At 39.9% G+C, this 15,809-nt stretch overlaps 1 protein-coding gene across 17 annotated transcripts in view; it reads left to right on the top strand.

Annotated features, from left to right (window-relative positions):
• ADAM22 (ADAM metallopeptidase domain 22) overlaps positions 1-12,605 on the top strand; it is a gene marked incomplete at its 3' end in the record, with an annotated part of 241,995 nt that extends 229,390 nt beyond the window's left edge. For 16 of the 17 annotated variants that reach the window (XM_082471709.1, XM_082471696.1, XM_082471706.1 and 13 more), the window contains 2 exons: positions 3,710-3,833; positions 8,694-12,605. In XM_082471709.1, the coding sequence (XP_082327835.1) occupies positions 3,710-3,833; positions 8,694-8,714 (145 nt within the window). The remainder of the gene's footprint in view (positions 1-3,709; positions 3,834-8,693) is intronic. The other variant, XM_082471705.1, reaches the window with a different exon arrangement.
• Between the last annotated feature and the right edge of the window lie 3,204 nt (positions 12,606-15,809).

Below are 15,809 nucleotides of genomic sequence, written 5' to 3'. Positions count from 1 at the left end.
TTTGTGGAAGTGGTGAATAATTGAGGTATCCCAGGGCTTGCAACGCAATGATTCTAGCGCAACAGAGTGAATTTCATCCACTGTCTGTCCACACCAAGCCTCATGTAGGAGGCACAGAGCATCCACACCGTGGCTAATGCTCTGCCAGCCCTATGGTTAAGCTCGGGTCTGTGTCATCTGCCGCCAGGTCATTCAGGGTTACCTCTCCTGCCAGAACCACCAGTGAGGGCAAAGGTCACTTTATTAATCACCCACGTGGTGTGGGGTTTGTGGCATCCTTATCAAAGTGCAATGTGGACTTTGCAGAAAACTGGTCCGAAATACTGCCCAGCATTAAAAAAAAAAAAAAATTGTATCCATATCACTATGAAGAGCAAAGCAAATGCCAAAAGATTTTGAGCGATCAGAGTGCCTCACTTGGGCTCCCTTACCCAGTTCTCATATGACAGCGTTTGCTCAAATTGTTGTCAGTATATATTCAGATCATCACAAAGGAGCAGGTGAGGTCAGAGTGAGAGCATTGTCTTCTCACAGCTAGATCCTGGGGGCAGTTCTGTTGGTGACTGTGCTTTACAAGCTCTTAGAAGGTTTCCTTACTATTGGATATTATCCACTGGATTACTCACTTCATCAGTGGTTTGTGAGTTCTCTTCCATGATCTTGTGGAAATGCAGTAACTCTGGAAAGAAACTAATGGTAATAACTGTCTGAGTGCCTGCATTGTTCCTTTATTTCTCACAACATCATGAGATGTAGGCATTCTTATTCCCTTTCTATGAAGCAAAAGAGTAACTCGAGATAGCACAGCCAGTAAGTGTCAGAACCCGAATTACAAGCCTGGCTCTGACTCCAAAATCTCTTCCTTTTCCATCAGACTACTGTAAAATTTGCACATGAGCACAGCCGAGTGAATAAGTGGTAGGCGTGTGTCCCACGTGTGTGACTGGCCTGGTTTTTGCCTGTTCTGGGGGACAGAAGTGAGATTGGCCTTGCCTATCTACAGAAGGCAAACCCAGGAGATCTGATGTAGCCCCAAGACACACCACAATCCATTGGCACAGGGACGTACCTTCACTGTGTAATTCTAAATGGCACCCACTATGGTTATGGTTTTTAAAAACGCAGTAATGATAACGGTTAGCATTTGTCCAAAATTTACTTTGTAAGTGAATGAGCTGGGCTTGGAACCACCAACCAAGTAGCCAAGGTCAGAAAAGTGCCTGGAGGTGGTTTTGAAGAAATGTCTCTCTTAGACATTTGTGAAATATGAAGTTTGTTTTTGTTTTCCCTAAACTGATTTACCCTGCCTTGTTCTCTATTCTTATTTTGACGCCTGCTCTGGTGCTGTCCATCCCCCCAAGATAATTCCCTTGATACTGTCACACACTACCCAACCTCACACCTGATGCCCCTTGCTCCTACTAAACTGTGCTGCTTGGTTTCTCTTCCCATTAGGGTCCGAAGTGTCAGTTCAACTAGTGTGTTAGTGTGAGAAGTAAATGTGCAGTTTCTGTGGGGTTCTGGAGGACACCTCTATGTTTTTTTTTAAACTCATTGGCTTTGGCCAGGGAAAGCTATTTGAGGGGAAGACTGGACTTCCAGCACCCTCATTGGAATGGCCCTATATGTATACAAAGCGGGTCACTTGGACCCATGGCCGAGTGAATGGCTGGCATGACTTCAAAGCTATAAGCCAATAATACCTCATCCTATGGACACCCACACACACTGCAGAGAATGAAAAAGAGGACTCAGTTTGTATGATCCCCTAAAGTAAACAAGATTTAGCTGTTTGCGTACCTGACTCGTTTTTCTGAACATGGATATCTTATCAGTAGTGATTAGGCTAAAATCCAAACCCAGGTTAATATCCCTAGTTTCAGAAAGATATATTTAAATCTTTACATACAAAAGTATGTGCTCATTCTACACATACTGAATTTGTTTCCTAAAGATCATAGTCCTATTTGAAATGTCTTCCTAAAATTGAAAATAATCATGAATTTCTGAATTAGAAAAAGATGTGGTAGTACATTGCTTTAATAGTACTTTAAAAAAAAAATAGTACTTTAGAGGATTTGAAGTACTTACATTCTTAGTTCCACCCATCTGCTCCACAATGGAGAGCATTAATACAACAGAGGTCAAACAGCTGCAATATTGTGACAGTTCACATTAAGGAGTGGTCCTGGACATTTTCCAGAAACAGAGGAAACATTAGAAATTAAAGATTTAAAGTAAACTGAATCACTCTTGAGTCTTAAAATTGAGCCAAATTTCAGGGTTCATAGGAAAAATTATTTTCAAATCTTAGCTTGAATTTAGTGTCCCTAAAATAAAAACTGATTTGAAAACTACAGCAGAACCAGAGCAAAGAATAATATATAGATAGGAACGGAAATTTAAAATCAGGGAGAAAAGGACATCTCCATTTGGTGCCAGCAGTACAGTAACTAGATCTCCCCCTACAGAAGGCTACCACACCACAAACACTCACAGGCTGAGTCAGTCACTTACAGCAGATGCAATGCACCCCACTGAAATAAGTACCTGTGCTCCAGCATGGCAGTGCCACCAGTTCAGTGATGTGGTCATTACCACCTTGCACCAGGAATGGAGGAGTCATGGATGTGTAGTGGTGACATTTGTGAATGGGTAGCTACTGCCGAATTATCATGTTTATTTTTCATTGACACAGTGTAAATCGAGGCTTTTCACTCTCAGCTGTTTTTTTTCACTTTAAAGACAAAATAGCAGATATGGTCTCTTCCAGTGCACTCTGCTTAGTCACAAATATTACCACTGTGCATGCAGAATCAAACAAGAACAGCATAATGCACCAAGAACTTATGCAGATCTTTCATATGGAATATCTCCATGATGAGGAGAACACATGTTATCCAAATAGGAAGAGTTTTTGTTGTTGTGTTTTGTTTTAGTTTTAGTAAAATTCCAGTCATTAAAGTGTTGCCACCTTATTGACATGACAAGTACACCCTACATGAGTTACCAAGATCTATGTCTATGGCTTAGAATCCTCCCCTATACAGAAATGATGATTTGTAGGGACTAATCAGACCATTTTTGTATGTTCTCATCAGACTCTTTGTTTGGCTGGAACTCTGCACTCCTTACTGCTTGCATGTTTACTAATGTGTTATTAAAACCCTCGTATTTGCCTTTGTTCTTTCACAACTAACACACTGGCCTCTGAATGCATGAGTTTTGTGTAAACTGGTGTGTGACTTAGTAACTAATAAATGTATCAGTTGTATTTTCAGGTCTTAAAACTATAATTGGAATTACTGCACTAAAAACATTTTTTACATTAAGTGATAAAAATAAGGTAGACTATTAACATATCGTACACTTAACTTACCATTATGAGCTCTTAGAGTATTTTTTAATCCCTTCTTCATTTTAGCGTTTTAAAAATCTATTCTATAAAAAACCTCATTAGTGGCTTTCTAGCTGAAAAATATTCTGTGTACTACTATTTAAACAATCCATTGCAGTTATGAAGTTAGGAAGATAAAATTCTAGCATTCTAGTGTTGTGAATGACAGAGTATGTCCCAGTAGTTAAACCTTTGCAGTAGTGGCCTATGAAAGTAGAAATCAGAGGGTTCGTTCTGAACCCACTTTTCAGATATTTGAAAAGATATTAGGCAATCACATAATATGTATTTCATGTGTTCTCAACGTCTCAGGACTTTATCTCCTGCCAAGTCTCCTTCTTCGTCAACTGGGTCTATTGCCTCCAGCAGAAAATACCCTTATCCAATGCCTCCCCTTCCCGATGAGGAGAAGAAAGTGAACCGACAAAGTGCCAGGGTATGTGGGAACTTCTTCCATATGCTAACATCCTCAGTCATGATCATTTATCTGTGAGTTGATGTTTTAAAAGAGAGAGCCATTTTTTGTTCATAGGAACATGAAAAAAATTGAGTTTGGAAAATAGTAGATTCTTGGGGCTTTTGGGCCCAGATTTGTATTGGCAAATTTGTTTAATTATTGATGAATTCTAGAAATATTTGGCATATATTAATCATTCACTGCTATATATTTATATCTTTTATTACTCATTGCAGCTAATATATTACAACCTGGAAGAGACAAAACAGAGAGTGGATTTTGCTTTATCAGTTTTTACATATACCTGGAAATGCCAGAGATTAAGTAAACCAGCCTCATTTCCATGCCCAGTTTGCTTACTCAGGCCTTTTGTTGGCTAATAACACCCAGTAGGATTTAAAAAATAGGAACCCATTACAGAAAGTCAGATCAGTGTCTTGGGGATGGGGATGGAATTTGGATAACTGTACAAGGAAAGGAACCTTGAAACTCTGTAATATTAAGAGTATGGCAAAGGGTATGGTGAAATTTAGCAACCTTTTATTTAAAAAAAAATATTTGGAATTTACTATTTTTTTTTTTAAATTTTTTAATTTATTATTTTTATTTTTGGCTGTGTTGGGTCTTCGTTTCTGTGTGAGGGCTTTCTCCAGTTGCGGCGAGTGGGGGCCACTCTTCATCGCGGTGTGCGGGCCTCTCACCATCGCGGCCTCTCTTGTTGCGGAGCACAGGCTCCAGACGCTCAGGCTCAGTAGTTGTGGCTCACGGGCCCAGTTGCTCCGTGGCATGTGGGACCTTCCCAGACCAGGGCTCGAACCCGTGTCCCCTGCATTGGCAGGCAGATTCTCAACCACTGCGCCACCAGGGAAGCCCTGGAATTTACTATTTTTATAAAAATGATTCATCAGAATTTTCATGTAAATACTAAGTCCTCCTTTACATTTAAATTATGATTTTATTTAGTCTCACAATATTCCCAGAACACATCCATTATGTGAAATTAGAGATACAGTCGACTTTAGAGAGGCAGACCAACCCTCAGAAACTTACGTGAAAGATATAACTAAAGAATAATTACCTTTATTGGTGTCCAGGCTCTCTTGTGGTCAGTTACGCTATAATTTTGATCTTCTCAGAAATAATATTGCAAAAAAATAAAGCTTTAAAAGCCTGGACACATTTATCTGCTAGTGGGTCCTGGGTTCCTAGGCTTTTTGGTTTTGAAAGATATTTCAGAGCCTCTTGGACCCTGAACTTACATTATGGGGTCCAAGGTAAACATGGATCATTCAAATTTTAACTTGATCAATTCAGAGTCAGTAAGAAAACATGACTCATTAAGAGTTGATTAGATCACTATAATCAAAAAGAGTTTAAAAACAATCAGTGGTATTTTATTAACCATACAAAAAATTACCTTCATATATTAATATGGGCAATGGTAAAAGATGGAAAGGAAGAAGATAACTCAGATTCCCAGCACTCAGCTTTTGGCCTTAAAAAAAAAAAAAAAAGACTTGTGAGTAGGCATCCAGTTGTTTGTGATATAAGTATGTGGTAATGAAACCTTAGGCTGATGTCATTCCTTCTCTCCCCAGGGAATTGCTGAAGTAGAACACTTCACATTTTCTCCCTGATAAATTGTCTACATTGCTGTTTTGTTCTATCTAACTGGAGACATTCTTTTAACTGTTGTCATGCCAGGGTGCAGGTTTTTGGAGATGTTCCCACATGAGAGCCCATGAAAATGACATCCTCCAGAAGAAATGGCTGGCCCTTGACCTTTCTCTAGGCTGAGTGGGACAGCTGTGAAGACTGTAGCCTTGGAGACAGTTGTGTGAAAGGTCTTCTTGGTTCTTGGTTCCCATAAGCAAGTAGCAGAATCCTACAGAATAGGCAGCCCCTGTCTCTGGGCTGTCTTTGTGGGCTGTGGACAATCTAACGAGCAGATCTTTCTATCAGCAAGCCTTCTGTTACAGCTATCCAGACATGGCCAAGGTCATGCCTATTCTTAAAAGCGATGGCTTGGCAATTCTTTGCTCCTTTTTCCTCACTGGGATAATCGTGACCTTCAGGTTTTCCCAGTGTCATTCCTTTGTTCCTCTCTTCTTTCTGCGAGCTGTCATTTATTATTTAATCTTCGTAACCATTTGTGAAGAAACTGGGCTCACTGAAGCTGAAGTCTGGACTCTTAAGTACTCTGTATCATCATCTGAGCATCAATCCAGATCTTCTTTCCCTCAGACGCCCTGCACACCTCCTGCTTAACCATTCATTTTCACTTGTCTCCACCAACAGGTGTCATCCACACACAAAGATCCTCACAGTTGAGAGATTTGGTGTCTTTTTTTAATGAAAAGGACATATAAAGCGGACCTAAAGTAGGTAACAGAATATTTCCATGAAGAGTCAAGAGAACATATTAAGAGAATCTGTAGAGAAACATCCATTTAGTCACTTAGCTATTTCTCCTTTTTTTTCCCTCAGAAACTCATTGGGTATCATACTATGACCGGCCCCAGATTTCCAGTAAAAATGAGATTTGGATGGAAATTGAATGCAACCTATGTTACACTAATCTTAGTCTTTCTTTGTTCATGTTCATAATAATTATACCCACATCATATTGCCTGGAAACATATTTTATCAGCTTGATCTTTTTTCTTTTTTTTTAATTGGCCTTCCTTCTCTGGTGAACTGAATTGCACTTATATTTGATCATGCCAAACTTGTATTCAGCCCATTAAGGCAATTACTGAACATTTTAGAAATTAGATATCAATGGGACTGGTATAAAGAAACGGTGGCAGAGGCCAGGAGAGGGAAGAGGTGAGGGAATTACGAAATTGACATCCTGCCCTGGATACATCATTCTACTCTGATATGTCCGCTCCTGAGAGAGGACAATTGTTTAGCAGATAGTGATGGATTTGGAGAGTGTATAGCCTGACCACAGGCCCAGGGCAATGATTTTTAAGTGGGCAGTTGTGGTATTAATGGACTCACACTTTCCTAAGGTCAGTAGTTCTCAGCATTGACTGTACAGAATTGTCTGAAGGACTTTTAAAATATACTGATGCCTGAGTCCCACCCAGACAGATTTTGATTTAGTTGGTCTGGTGTGCTGTCTAGGAAGTGGGATTTTTAAAACATCCCCAGATCATTGAAATGTACAGCTGGGTTGAGAACCACTGTTCTAGATGGCTGTATCAGAATCCTGGGGAAAATAAGGGTATGTGTAGTTTTAAAAAATAATATTTTAAATTATTTCATATGAGACACAATATTTAATTTATTCAAAATTTCAAGTAATATTGGATGGGCCAAAAAGTTCGTTCGGTTTTTTCCGTAAGATGGCTGTAGTAGCACTTAGTAGTCTTTAACTGCATTCGAAACAATTTTGTTGGATTGTATTGTGACAGCTGTCGTGTCAGCGTGCATTTAAAAAAAAACTTATCAAAATTGGTGAATTTTTGTGTAGCCATTTTAATTTTGAAGATGGAAGAAAAAAGCAACATTTCAGCATATTATGCTTTATTATTTCAAGAAAGGTAAAAATGCAACTGAAACGCAAAAAAAGATTTGTGCAGTGTTTGGAGAAGGTGCTGTGACTGATCAAACGTGTCAAAAGTGGTTTGCGAAGTTTCGTGCTGGAGATTTCTCACTGGCTGATGCTCCACAGTCGGGTAGACCAGTTGAAGTTGATAGCGATCAAATCAAGATATTAATTGAGAATGATCAATGTTATACCACATGGCAGATAGCCAACTTACTCAAAATATCCAAATCAAGCATTGAAAATCATTCGCACCAGCTTGGTTATTTGGATCGCTTTGAAGTTTGGGTTCCCCATAAGCAAAAAAAAAACCTTCTTGACCATATTTCCGCATGCGATTCTCTACTGAAACGTAATGAAAATGTTCCCTTTTTAAAACAAATTGCGACAGGCGATGAAAAGTGTATACTGTACAATAACGTGGAACGGAAGAAAGTGTGGGGCAAGTGAAATGAACCACCACCAACCACACCAAAGGCGGGTCTTCATCCAAAGAAGGTGATGTTGCGTATACGGTGGGATTGGAAGGGAGTCCTCTATTACGAGCTCCTTCCAGAAAAACTAAACAATTAATTCCCACAAGTACTGCATCCAGTTAAACCAACTGAAAGCAGCACTCAACAAAAAGCATCCGGAATTAGTCAGAAGAAAACGCATAATCTTCCATCAGGATAACGCAAGACCGCATGCTTCTTTGATGACCAGGCAAAAACTGTTACAGCTTGCCTGGGAAGTTCTGATTCATCTGCTGTATTCACCAGACATTGCACCTTCGGATTTCCTTTTATTTCGGTCTGGACAAAATTCTCTTAATGTAAAAAATTTCAGTTCCCTGGAAGACTGTAAAAGGCACCTGGAACAGTTCTTTGCTCAAAAAGGTAAAAAGTTTTGGGAAGATGGAGTTATGAAGTTGCCTGAAAAATGGCAGAAGGTAGTGGAACAAAAGTGTGAATATGTTGTTCAATAAAGTTCTTGGTGAAAATGAAAAACGTGTCTTTTATTTTTACTTTAAAACCGAAAGAACTTTTTGGCCAGCCCAATATTAAATGAGGATGTGAGGGTTTTTTGTATTGAAAAGTGGCCGTTGTTAAAAACGTTGAGACTCAGGTTTAGAGGAAAAAGAGAACTAAAAATTAGAGTGTTTATTTTATCCATTATGAGACTTCGCATCCACAATCACATAAGTATAGATGAAATTACCGAATCTTTTTCATCTTTGTAGCTCAGAATATGTCTGTTTCCTGCTTTCACAGTGTGAAATTTTGCTTTTCTCTGTTGTGCAGCTATGGGAGACATCCATTTAAGATCAGCTGTTTACATATGATACATCGAAACTGTTTACTTCAACTTTTATAGAAACTCAGCCTCACTGAATCACTGCAAATCTATCTGCTCTTCAAACAACTCGAAAACATCTCTGAATGCCACAGAGGAGAGGAAGCCAAGACTCACATCTGGATACCATTTTCTTTTTGTCACTGGCTTCAGATTTAATTAAACCATGAAAAGAACTACTGAAATGTTACACTATAACATGGAACAACTAAGGTACTGGTATGTTAATGGATAATCTGCATGACAGATATATGTAGAAATATCACTGAAATTAACTCACATGACCCAAATGTAGCAAGTTTCCTAAGGGACAATAGTGGATTCAGAACTTGACATTCTGAAGCACATCCTCATTGTAGACAGTAATGCTATGTGCATGAAGCTTCTGTTTATTGTTTTCCACATTTCAGGAAACAACATCCCATAATAGAAACTAGCATGCAGGGCTAAGGCATATAGGATTTCTTCTGCAGGACTTTAAAGCTTGAGAGGCCAATATCCCATATGCTAACTGTAAACATGTATTTTTCTTTTTTTTCTTTTTTTTTTACTTTTCATATTTATATCAGCATACAAGGACAATTGTACATATGTAAACATTTTTAAAATTAAAAAAAAGCAGCTGTTACACACAAGTGTATTTTGCCAGATGCCTAAAAACAATCAGTCACAATCACGTCATCATCATCCATCAAATGGTCTTTAAAGATTATGACCGGATGATGTTGTAAATATAGTGGTCAGGGCTGTATATGTGTCTCCCCATAATTGGTATTTGTCCAAACCATGTGCTATCCCTTTAAAGTGTGCACAGTCTAGAGGCGGTTTTACTGAGTAATTAATTGAACAAGAGAACAAAATGTCCGACAGAACTTAGGGCCTCCACAGCTTGCTTACTGCCTCAAGGCGCTCTGCTGCCAGCTGGCTGCTCCCTGGGAATCCTCCAGGCTGTCCATCTTCGTTCTGGGGGCTACAGCGCCTGCCTCAGTGGCTATTCTTTTTCGGTGCCAGAGCACATCTGCTAGTCTCACCTGGGGGCGCCTGTGAGCCCCACAGCAGTGTGTCCTGCTGAGTTAAACAAATGCACCAAAGACACAGGAGGCCACAGCTGCTGATGCATTGGTAGCTTCCAACTTGCCAATACTCTAACCCTTTGTGGCCTAAACTTTTGTTCTTTAACAAAGCTTTTTAGCCACCCTTATCTGTGACATGAATGACGTGTTTTAATGAAAACAACTTTCACACTGTTTATTGAGGGTATTTATCATCGGTGGGACGTGAGTCCCAGCAGGTCATTCTGCACTGATGTGTAAGTAAGATATGGAAGGTTCTACCAGCTGGGCTGGGAAGCCTCAACAGGTCGCAGAGGGTTCAAAGAAACCTAAAACCCCAAGGGTGCAGCAACTGTGAAGTTATCCAGACAGCTGGCAAGGGGTAGAATCTGATGTTCTGAACTCTCTATTTTTTTAATTCATAGAAAAGTGAGAAATCTATGTTAAATCCCCTTCTTTAAAACCAAATTTCGATAGCTGTCATCATGCAGCTCTGCCATTCTTAAAGAAAACTTCTCTTGGGAGGCGACCCTAGTGAGCTCAGAAATTAATGGGATCAATCAGATGCTTTGATGTAAAGAGTACTTCTGAATTTTCTAATTTTCTCTCCTTTTTCTTGAGAGGAATGGAATCTGCAGACAAGATTTCAGAAATATCCTCTAAATTTGATCTCTGCCAGTAGTGTTCGAGGACAAAACCCATTTCATCTCCGTGTGTAATCATCTTGGAGGCCCAAACTAAAGGGCCCATTAGAAGGCAGTGTTTTCTCCTCTATGTGTCTGTGTCTTCCATAACGGACCTCTCTTCTGAAAGTCTTTGAAAACATTTGAAAAGCAGTTTAATTATCCAAAATGATAAAGTATAAACAGCAGTTTTCATGACAGGAAGGGATGTGATTGTTGAGACTACAATAAAATGATCCATCAGTCTCAAGTTGGGCGATGTTGCCATATAGCCCAAGCCAAGGACAGGAGGGCAGACAGGTTTAAAGATGTAGCAAATAAAGTGGCTTCTGACCAAGATCACTTTAATGTGCACTGAATGTTTTCTGATACTGAGTGTATAAAAGGCTAATGTTAGAAGGTTTATTTTGACTATAAAAGAGTTATAGATTTGAATGTAAGGTACCTCATGTAAATATGCTTCCTAGTTATGGTTCCACATCCCTCATTTGAAAGAATCCACAAATGATTAGCTGTGTAGTCGATGGATCCCTTCACCCTTCTCTCTTTCCTCACCTTCTCAATTATTTTTACATGAAGATTATTATTTCAAGTGAAAAATCATTATTTGTGCCTTTTGGGAGACATGGTTGCTCTAGAGGTATACAGTTTATAGTCATCCCCCTCGATAATAAACTCCATATAGAACTGAATGAAAAGTGTTTTATTTGCAGAGAGACTATGATTTTATGGTACCTTTGGTGTTCTATTCTAGATATCTGCTCTATCTAGGAATGTGTAAACATTCTTACAGCCATTTGCCGCATTCTTTGACAAGCTTATAATTTCAGTGGCTACTTGTGAGAAGCACCTATATGTGAACTCATGGTTGTTGTTCTAGGTGTATTAAATCTAAATATCTATGACTTTTCATCCACTGAGGCAGGGAGAATGGACCCATGGCACTAAACGCAAGCACAGCATTATTATTATTATTAATTTTTTTTTTTTTGAGTATCTATTTTGGAGAGCAACTTTGAGGCCACATAGCAGTTTGTGTATCATGAAACTAATATTTATAGCCCCCAGTCAACTATAGGACTGTTATACTAAGCAGAGAAGAGCAGCTTTTTGGCCTTTGTGTTCCATTGTATGCCTTTTCCCTCTCTTTCTGAAGTTTTGTGCGTAGATTAGACTTCAGATTGACAACTCTGCAGCCTGAGATGTTCCATTTATCCATAGTCGTTACAGTATAGTAAACCCAGATTTAAAGCAACACATATCTCTCCCCTAAGAGTGTCAACAAAGGAGGTGTGGGAAACATGGAGCTATAAAGGAGCTGACTGGTCAGATCAACTGGTCTCTGTGTCCAGCCCCTCATTCTTTAGACAGAAAGTGGCACCCTCCTCTGGGGTCTCCCAGCTAGAAAGTGGCCCCCAGGCCACATGCAATCGGTGGAAAGGAATAAACTCCTCAAACAGTGCAGCACCAGGAGGCCTTTCAATTTGTGGTTGCTGTATTTTTTTAAAGATACCCAGTGCTTTTCCTTAAAATAAAACGTTGACTAATAAAGTAAATGCCAAAGCTATTTTCCAGGTTGATATATAGGTGCTTTATTAAATGATACTACAGTTTCACTCCCCTGCCCACCTCCACACCCCCTGGCTTTAAAAAGGCTTTTAAAATTGTGTTACTGTGTAAAGTCAATCCAGCATAGATTTCTGAACATAAGATTGATAGGGTTTCTAAAAGAAGTCGCTGAAAAGATAAAATCAGGTATTCTGCGCACTTCCACAGAAGGACTATTTATGTTTGAATTTCCAAACAGTCTTAACATTTCTCTATTTTTTCTGTTGATCCCCTTGCAGATTTGCATAATTTAATCCCGTCTATTGTCTCAGATCTTTTTGTGTCTCCTTTACCTTTTACCTTCTTAGATTTTCTTCTTTAATTTTTATAGTTACCTATGGGCTAGAGGAAATATGGTATTTCTGTTCACTTTCAGTGTTTCAAAATTGTTCATTTATTAATCTCATCCATTCTTCATTTCCTGCTGTCATGTAGTTCTATTTTAACATATATATTTAGTGCTTTAAATATTTCCTTGTGTTATTCGACATGATAATAAATCCTTACGTAAAGAGAAGACTATTTTATTTTACTTTATTTTACTTAAAAAGGAAAGGGAATATACTGGAACTTACCGAGTAGCTTGCCGAGTGTATGGCAAGGGGAGCTGAATAAAGGCAGTGAGGAAGGAGGGGAAGCAGGCCTGCTGCCCCCGCAGCCTGATAGAACACCGCCCCCTGCTACCAGGACGCCCCCTATGGGCAGCATTTTTTTTTTTTTTTTTTTTTTGGCCAAGCCGCATGTGGGATCTTAGTTCCCCCACGAGAGATCAAACCTGTTCTCCCTGCAGTGGAAGCACGGCGTCTTAACCACTGGACCGCCAGGGAAGTCCCTGGGCAGCATATTTTAAGTACAATCGTACCAGTTGGTAAGTTGACATGAATTTTACATGAAACGTTCTGACTCCCATTTGTAGCATAATGTCTACTTTTTTATGCTCCTAATTATTATTTTTTCTTTCCCGTCTATGTTTCCTCTAAAACTGACACTCAAATACTTCTTAAATTGAGTCAAGATGAATTTCTCATTCTATTAGCTTAAAATATATACGAAGCAAACATAGGGCTTAATTGGAGGCTCAAACTTTGAATTTTTCTCCTCTGAGATATTTTCTGAAGGGCTAAGACTTCTGATTTCGGAGGCAGCAACTTTCCTCCAGCCTGGCAGAGCTAAGAACTTTCCTAAACAGCTTCCCCTGTTTATTGGACCCTGAGGAGCCCAGCTTGCGCTTGTGAAAATCAGCTGAGAGGGAGCAGCCTATCTGGCTCTGCGTGTGTGTTGGGCTCTGGGCGGGGGTCTGGGGGGGGCGGGTCGGAGCAGCCACACCTGCTGGGAACCTTCGGCGCATGCTCATAGCATCTGCTCTGTGGGCGGGTGCTTTCAATTCCAAGAGGAATTTTCCACCCCACCTGCAGATGCTGAGAAAACAAAGATGGAGCGGGATCTTAGAAGTCAGGAGTGTTTCTTCTTTGTCCGAGTCCCCCAAATGGAGCATCTTGCAGTTCAGTTTATAGGTAGAAACACAAAACATTCGGAAACAACAAAAACCTGCCTAGTATTTTTGTCCTTTATATCCATAGCCTGACAAACAGTAAGCATTCTCACTGTGGGTTTGAGAGATGCTTCCAGACCCTTCCTACTTCCAAAGTCTCTCTCTCTTCAGTAGCTGTCAGACCTTTTCTCCTGACTAGGAACTTTCACTGTCATGGAGGTAAGTCACTTCTTCGCCTGAATTGGCACTCGGGGAACCATGGGGGTGTGGAATTAGGGGAGAGAGGCACTTTTAGCCTTCCATCGGCATCTGGGCATGGATTATGCAACTTGGGAAGTCACTGAGAGATTGGTTGTCAGGGTGTGTTTCAGGCTGGAGGGGAGATAAGAAACAGCGAGGCTTGGGAGGTCATGGGGCATTTAGCCCTGGATAGGAGCAGAGTGGAGAGTCGCAGGGAGAACTCAGAAGCCAAGCCAGCGGAAGAGCACAGGTCGGCCGCCGGTGGTATGATAGGGAGAGGTGCTGCGTGCCTAGGGCAGACCTGTGTGCTTTGCGGTTTGTGTTGGCTGTGTAAAGCCTCATTGTCTGGTCGTAATGGGCCAATGCCTGGCGTGGCTGTCCCTGCTGCATTGTTCATAGAACCTGTATCGCACCTGGAGGTGCTTCAAGGCTGGCAGGGGTTTGGCTTAAGGACATCATCATTTCATGCTTTAAGGTGTCCTTGAAATCAAAACCACGGAAAAAGTGTTTGTTTGGTTTTTTTTCTTTTCTGTTTTTCGTTGTTTACAAAAAGGCATACAATGAGTCGAGCAACGTTGAGATAATACGCTTAACACATTCATCAGTACTGTTTTTGAAGAGTTTATGAGTTTTTGAAGAAACGCGCATTTTCCTCTCGTTAAAAAATACATATGCATACAATACTGTACTATACTATGATATGTTTACCTTAGGGCTTAGTCTCTCGTTTTACGAAGTTTCAGATGTGGATTTGTGTTTTGATGGTCAAGCTCTTAAAAAATGCAAAGAGCCCCCAAATCTTTAAACACAGTGGTGCTAAGTTACACTAGATAACACAATAAAGTGCTGATAGGAATTAATACATTTATTCAGTAATAATACAAGAGTTCTTGTTAAATTATACATGTGTATCACTGCCTGATGAGAAACCCCACTTTTCTAATCCAGTACAAAATCAAACTGTGATTCTACAGCCAGTCTTTTTAATGGGTAAAAATGACCCAACATCTTTGTTTTGTATGGAAAACTTTTTTTTTTACACTAACTTCAAAGATGCTTAGCAAAGGTTTATTCAGAATAATAAGCACGTGCTCCTTTTTTAACTTGCTGGAAGAGACCTGCCTCTCCAATTTAGCATCACAAAAAGACAACTTCTTTTAAAAACTGAGCGTTTTTACCTAAACATAGCAGTTCATATGTTAGCCAGTGTAGGTCTGCACTGATGTTTTCCACATCTATCATCTTCAAGGGGTGATGTCCCATCTACAGCTAGTGGAAGACACTGCTTGGGGAAGTGTTAATGGCAGCACCGTTTCACTTTTGGTAATCAGGTAATCAGGTGTATATAGTTTGGCTTCATTTTAACATTATATTCTCTCGGCTACTCTGCACTTCGGGTTCTTAAGCTACTGTGAATATTATTACTGGGTTTTGGCAAACAGCAACTGAAATATATGGCAACTGCTTTCCAGATCAAGTGCGATTTGTTTCATGGCTGTTCAAGTTATAAAGTTGTTATACCGTAGGTAAACAAAATCTTGCTGTTTTTAAAGGTCACTGTAACTTAAGGTTCAAATTTCTGGCACAATTTTATTAGTATTCACTTCTGAAGCTAATAAGGTACCACACTTTTCTTTGTTACTCTTATTGTAACATCAATAAAGTGACTTTCAATAAAAGATTTGTTATTTTGATGCATGACTCCCTTTAATCCTACTTTTCTCCCAGTCACTCTTTCTCTTTCAGAAGCTCTGTGGGCATGCTGCTGGGGGTTCTTTCTTTTCTGTTCCACGTGGTTCTAGAATGGACCATCGGCATGGGGAGAAGTACCATGATCCTTTAGTGAAGCCTGAACGCTTACTTTGTTGGACAGTTGCCCCAGCTGGGTGACATATGGAGTCTTCTCTATTTATCCACCCGCCTTATTTCATGAACACTTTCTCCCTCACCCTAATAAGGATCAATTTACTATATTCTGTCCTAGAGCCC

Source organism: Balaenoptera physalus, assembly GCF_965194825.1.
Source record: "Balaenoptera physalus genome assembly, chromosome: 8".
Lineage (NCBI taxonomy): Eukaryota > Metazoa > Chordata > Mammalia > Artiodactyla > Balaenopteridae > Balaenoptera > Balaenoptera physalus.
The sequence above is the reverse complement of the archived record's forward strand: the minus strand, read 5'-3'. Positions and strand labels throughout refer to the sequence as shown.